This window comes from Psammomys obesus, unplaced genomic scaffold, assembly GCF_907164565.1.
Source record: "Psammomys obesus unplaced genomic scaffold, mPsaObe1.curated_primary_1811, whole genome shotgun sequence".
NCBI classification, from domain to species: domain Eukaryota; kingdom Metazoa; phylum Chordata; class Mammalia; order Rodentia; family Muridae; genus Psammomys; species Psammomys obesus.
Genome location: NW_026585698.1, coordinates 10,377,332 through 10,383,331, shown reverse-complemented (window position 1 = coordinate 10,383,331; position 6,000 = coordinate 10,377,332). Strand labels below are relative to the sequence as shown.

Here is a 6,000-nt window from a genome sequence, read left to right as displayed (position 1 = left end):
TGTGTGTGTGTGTGTGTGTGTGTGTGTGTGTGTGTGTGTGTGTGTGTGAGTGAATGTGGTGTTTGTTTTGACCTGTTCTGGTTTGTTTGTATATTTTTTCTTTATTTGTCTTGAGTCAGGGTTTCTTTGTGTTGTTCTAGCTCTCCTGGAGCTTGCTCTGCAGACCAGGTTATCCTTGAATTCAAAAAGGTGTACGTGCCTCTGCCTCCTGAATACCAGAATTAAAGGTATGAGCCACCACAATCTGGTTGTTGTTATTATTATTATTTTACCTGTTTGTATCCTAATAAGAGAGAGAAAGACCTGCTTCCTGGTCACCCAGAACAGAACAGATTTGCTCCTCATGGCTACTCCCATGCTGTGCCCAAAGCAAAGGAGCTACCAGACACACCCTGAAACAATCTAAATAAAGGCTTTTTCCTGGGTGGGTTGTCTTAGGAGTTTTATCACAACTGTAGGAAGCAAGTAGGCCAGCAATAAAAGTGAAGGGGGTACTCACAACCCACACTTGGGTATATTGGGGTCTACGGATAACAAGTGGTAAGCCCACTTCTGTCTATATAAGTTTCTTTTAAAAAGGTTTGAGTTGAATCGTTATTCCATATTGCTAGCCGTGCAACAGGGAAGCATTCATTTTCAGTGCTCACCTTCCTTAAGAGTCTCTTTCGTTAAGCTTCTTCCGTAGTGCTGGTTTTGTGTCTCATAGCTGTCAGAATGAACATGATAAACCTGTCAAAATAAAGGAACAGTGAAAAGTCAAACACTAATACAGGGTGCCCTTGGCCATGTGGGTGACTCACAGCTAGTTACACAATCCCTCATACAGAGGTGAAGAGAATCACACTGTCACATGAACAGAGGCTGAAAGAACCCCAAGCGTGCAGACGCTGCACTTCTGAAGAGCTGCAAAGATTTTCAATATGATAGAACTGTCTATTTCAATCCATCAAGATTAACCACAGAGTTACAGGGCTAAAATGAAAGCATTTCCTAATCTCGAAAGTTTAGCTGAGCTTAGCAACACATGCCTCACTCAACACTTGGGGAGTAGAAGCAGGTCAGGAGTTCAAGGTCACCCATGGCTACACAGCAAGTTTAAAGCAATGGGCTACATGAAACTGCCACAGAAAAAGAAATCAAAGTGATACTTTCCCAGCATGCACACAGCCCTGGCTCCACTCTCTAGTACCAATAAAAGCAGCTGTGGGCACACACAGCTGTAATACCAGCACCTGGTATATCACAAGCAGCAAGAGGATTGATCCCAAGTTCAAGGTGAGCTCACGTACCCAGCAGCCATGGCAGGCTGAGCCACAGGAGACGCTGTCTTCAAAAACAAAAACAAAAGCTTCCACACAAAGTGTTTTCGCTACAATGTCTTCTAACCTTATTTCCATCTAAAAGTATTCTAGCCTCACCTGAGAGGCAGAGACAGGTGGATCTTAAGAGTTGGAGGCCAGCCTGGTCTACAGAATTCCAGGATAGTCAGGGCTACACAGAGAAACTCTATCTCGAAAAGCCAAAACAAACAAACAAATAAAATTATTCTAGAGTCATTAACAAATGCAAACAGATGAGAAAAAGAGATGATGCACTGGAGACAGGATTCAGACCGTAAGATCTTGTACTGAAGACCAGGTGTGGTGGCACACACCTTTGACCCCAGCACTCAGAGGCAGAGATAGGAGGGTCTCTGAATTCAAGGCTAGCCTGAAGACCAGTTCAGCCAGGGCTATGTAGAGACTCTGTCTGAGAAAAGGGGAAGAGGGGAGCCTGTACTGCTCTTGCAGAGGACCCGTGTTCAATTCCCAACACCCAACTTGTGTGGCTCACACCCACCTGTAAATTCTCCAGGATCAGAGCCAGGCACCTGCACTCATGTGCACCTACCCTCCCTGACACACACAGATTGGTTAACAAATGCAACAGAAGCAAAGATGTCACCCAGACAGCAATTAGAGTCACTACAGCCATAAAATATCCCGAGTCAGCCGGCCACAGGGGCACATGCCTGTAACCCCAGCACTCTGGAAGGCAGAGGCAAGCCGAGCTCTGTGAGTTTGAGGCCAGCCTGGTCTACAAAGTGAGTCCAGGACAGCCAAGGCTACACAGAGAAACACCGTCTATGAAACAAAACAAAAATAGCAGGACACACCTCCAAAATGACTGAATGCTAAAATGTTAGCAAATATACTAAAGATAATCTACAACTAAAATACGATTACAACCACCGTTTTCTAACCATATGAACTAATTCTGAAGTTCACAGACAGCCAGGCATTATGGTTCATAACTGCAGACCCAACCAAGAGGGAGGCCCCTGCCACAGGCTCACTTCAGCCCAGGAGTGTTAGGTCAGCCTAGACAGCATAAGGAAGGTCCTCTGAAAAGAAGATAAAAACAGGGGATGGTCACACAGGAAAATAAGAACTGAAAAAACAAAACTTTAAAAAGGAGGACCACCCATAGCAAAACACATTTTGCATCAAGTATGCGTGAGACGACAGTATACAACAAAAACTTAGATTCATTATGTGGTGTTAGTCTAAGAAAAAAGATGCCACAATAAATCCAAAATACATCAAAGAATCAAAACACACAAAACAAAAATAAATAAATAAAACAAAGCTCTCTCTTCAAAGATCATGGAAGAATCCTTGAGAGACAGAAATCTCGGTGCACACAGTGCAGTGTTTCTGTCCTGAAGAAATCCAAGTGTGCACAGAGAACATCAACGTGAGCTCCATCTAAGAATAAGGTGCACCTTCCCACAAAGTTGGTCCCCTCTTCCTGCCTTGCAGTGAGTCTCAGGGATGCAACAAGCTGGCAGGCTTTCAAAGCAAGCTCCCTAACCCAGTGAGCCATCTTGCTGGCCCCTTTTTGTCTTTTCTTATATGCTCACGTTTATTATAGTTTCCTAAAATGAAAAACTGCTTGAATAGTTCTCCAAGTTTAATTCACCAGGAAATCAAGTAAAACATCAGTTATACTTTGCTGTCATCACTGGCACTTCAGCAATCCTCACGAAACTTCCTCTGAACACCCCTCTTTAGGGCCCAAGAGGACAATCATCTGTCACTTGACCATGCTTGCACACTGACCCAGCACCTCTAGAGGACACACCATTGGTTTAGAAAATCGAGTGCCACTTTACTTCTCAGCTGTGCTGACATCTGCAAAATGGCTTCAGCAATTCTTCCTTCCCATCATATGTGTTCTGGTATTTGTGTTGTAGTGTCAGAGGAGGGGAGCAACCCCATGGTAGGCCTACGAAATGATGGCCAGTCACTTCTGCCTCTGCAGCTCCTGCTCTGTCCCCTCAGAGTGTGGTCCCTGGGCAGAGATGCTCAAGTTGACCTTTACCGGATGGCAGCATGTGGACAAAGAACCTGACAGCAGAGACACGAGCAGCCCCAGCCAGCCGATGACACCGGCCCCATGACTCTCCTGAGGTGAACAGTATGCACACACATGAAAGCACAAATATGAGATTCTTATGTATCAGTTAAAATAAACAAATTTAAATGTTAATTTTTGTGCAAATAAAACAAGTGTTTTAAATAAAGATATGAAATGATGTGGATTTTTTTTCCTATTTATAAAAACAGTTCTTTCCCCAGCACTTGGGAAGCAGAGGCAGATAGGTGAATCTCAGGGTTCAAGGCCAGCCTGGTCTTCAAAGCAAGTTCCAAAACAGTCTCAAAACTCCAAAAGCTTTAAAATAGTTCTTTTCTTAGAGGGAAACTACAATGAATATTTACTTTTAATATATATTATGCACTTCAACTTAAAACTTCTCTACCACAAAATTACCATGTTACCATCTTAGAGTCTGGCCATTATGTATTAATTACCTAGTAGGTGTCAGGACCAGTGCCGCCAACTATAGGCCAGTGAGCAACAGATAAAACGGCTGCTCTTGTAAGCACACACGGCGTCACGGACGACAGCACACTCATTCTGACCCACAGCATGTGACGGCCCTGTAGTTCCGTGCAGCGGTGTGTGGGGAGCATGCACACCTCACCCAAGCTGCTCTTACCCGCATGCCCAGCACCAGGAAGCCGATCTCCTCCATCAGAGGGTACTTGCTGACCTGCTGCTGAATTTTCTCTGATGAGGCAAAGGGGTCATAGCTCTTCCGCCCTATCTTCACGTCCATTATGCAGGGCTTATGAAACTTATGAGTCACATCTTCCAGTTTTAGGTACACATCTGTTGTTAGAGAAAATCCTTAATTAACAGGCAACCATATCGTTCAAATAACCTCTGGAGGAAAACAAAAAGCGAAAACTGGACTTGTGGTAAATCTACACTCAACAGATTTATTAACAAGCATAACATCAGAGAGACTCCTGCTACACGTGACCACAGATTGTCACTGAAGCGAAGCGACTGTGCAGCATTAAAAAGCTGCAGGACCACCATCCCCTCCCTGCGGGCACAATGCCATCTGGGCTCAAATTGAGACTTCTTAGTATTTTCAGAATGTTGGAAAGTTTATTCTTTGTTTGACATCAGTAAATTGGGGACTGATTCCAAACGACACTACCAAATTCCCTCTTGCTATTCTCACATGTACTGTTGCTCTATCATGCACCTCAGTGCCCAGCACACAATTGCTGTCACACCACAAAAGCCCCTTCTCATAGTTTACCTTGAAAGCAAAGACCTGGGTGTGAAGAGAAAAAGAAGAAAAGAAATAGTTCTCTCTCTTCAGAAAAAAAAAAAAAATCCTGTCCAAATTCTCAATGAAATCATGACTCATGTTTTAGTTCTTAAGGCTGAGGACACAGATGGGTGGGTACAGTGCATAAGAACACCAGGAGTGAGTTAGCAACCCCTGGACCCATGTAAAGCCAGATAAATCGAGTAATTCGAAATCTAAGTCTTTTACAGAGAGACAGGAAGCAGAGGTAAGATCTTTTGGAACATGCAGGCTGGCCATCGGCACATGCATGCAGCAGACAAGAGGAGAGCCTGCCCCAAACAAGGTGGAAGGTGAGAGCCAATGTCCAAGGCTGTCCTCTGACCACTATATGTGTGCCATGGCTCATACATATGCATGCATGCTAAATGTGTGTAAAGTTAGGAAAAGTGTACATTTCCTCTAACCCTGGTAAAAGGCACCAGGGTGCATTAAATGTTCCTCTTTCCCGTCCTACCCAGACTGGCACAATTTTGAAATGATAACAAAGAGGTCTGTGTTGAAGCGAGTGAGAACTGAGGTCTTGAAAGCCTTTGAAAAGTTTTGAAGGCCCCCAGATTTAACAAGGATAAATCTTCTGCAGAGGATGAAGGGTAAAGAGGTAAACATTATCCTTCAAGCAAGCAAGTTAGCACTATGGCAGATGGGACAGCAGTCCAGAAAAGCAATACAAGCAACTTAGGAGCCTGAACTTGAAAGCAAGCTGCCCAGGTACCTTGACAACAGGCCTGGACACAGCATAACCTCAGGTGTAAACAGCAAAGGACAAGTGAACAAACCTCAAGCAGGATAGGACCACTCTTCTGTGTTTGAAAAGGCAACCACAGGATAGAGAATCTGGGAAAGGACAGCCTCATCCTCAACAAGGCTTACATCTTAAGTATTAGTAAAGATGAAGGGCCTTAACCCGGGAGATACCCAGCATCCCAGAGACATCACCATCAACTTGGGGATGAGAAGTTGGGAGTCATACTGAGGTAAGGCTGGGTGTGAGAATGTACTGTCAGCTCGGAGGCTGGGCATGCATCAAGGGAAGGCTATCTTCTGCGCCAAATGCTTGTCTTTCGGTAATTTAGGCACGGCCCTGCAATTCCAAATATAAGAGGCCCGCTTTGTTCTTTCTTTTCCTCTCATACAGTGAACATCTGCTAAACATGGGTGTGGCCTTCCCCAGCCATTCCCACTGCCCTGGACACTGTAGACCCAACCCAGCTTACACAGATTGAGGCACATCTTTAAGTAGGGCTCAAACACGTGCTTCAATTGTGTTTAGCTCAACTACCCAAGGGTGT

The 6,000-nt window shown here is 44.5% G+C and overlaps 1 protein-coding gene across 1 annotated transcript in view; it reads right to left on the bottom strand.

The window, feature by feature from the left end:
• Positions 1–6,000, bottom strand: part of Ipmk (inositol polyphosphate multikinase) — a 33,932-nt gene that overhangs the window by 7,013 nt on the left and 20,919 nt on the right. Inside the window, exons 4-5 of the mRNA XM_055598937.1 lie at positions 4,043–4,215; positions 648–729 (exon numbers count right to left, since the gene is read on the bottom strand). Coding sequence (XP_055454912.1) covers positions 648–729; positions 4,043–4,215 — 255 coding nt within the window. The remainder of the gene's footprint in view (positions 1–647; positions 730–4,042; positions 4,216–6,000) is intronic.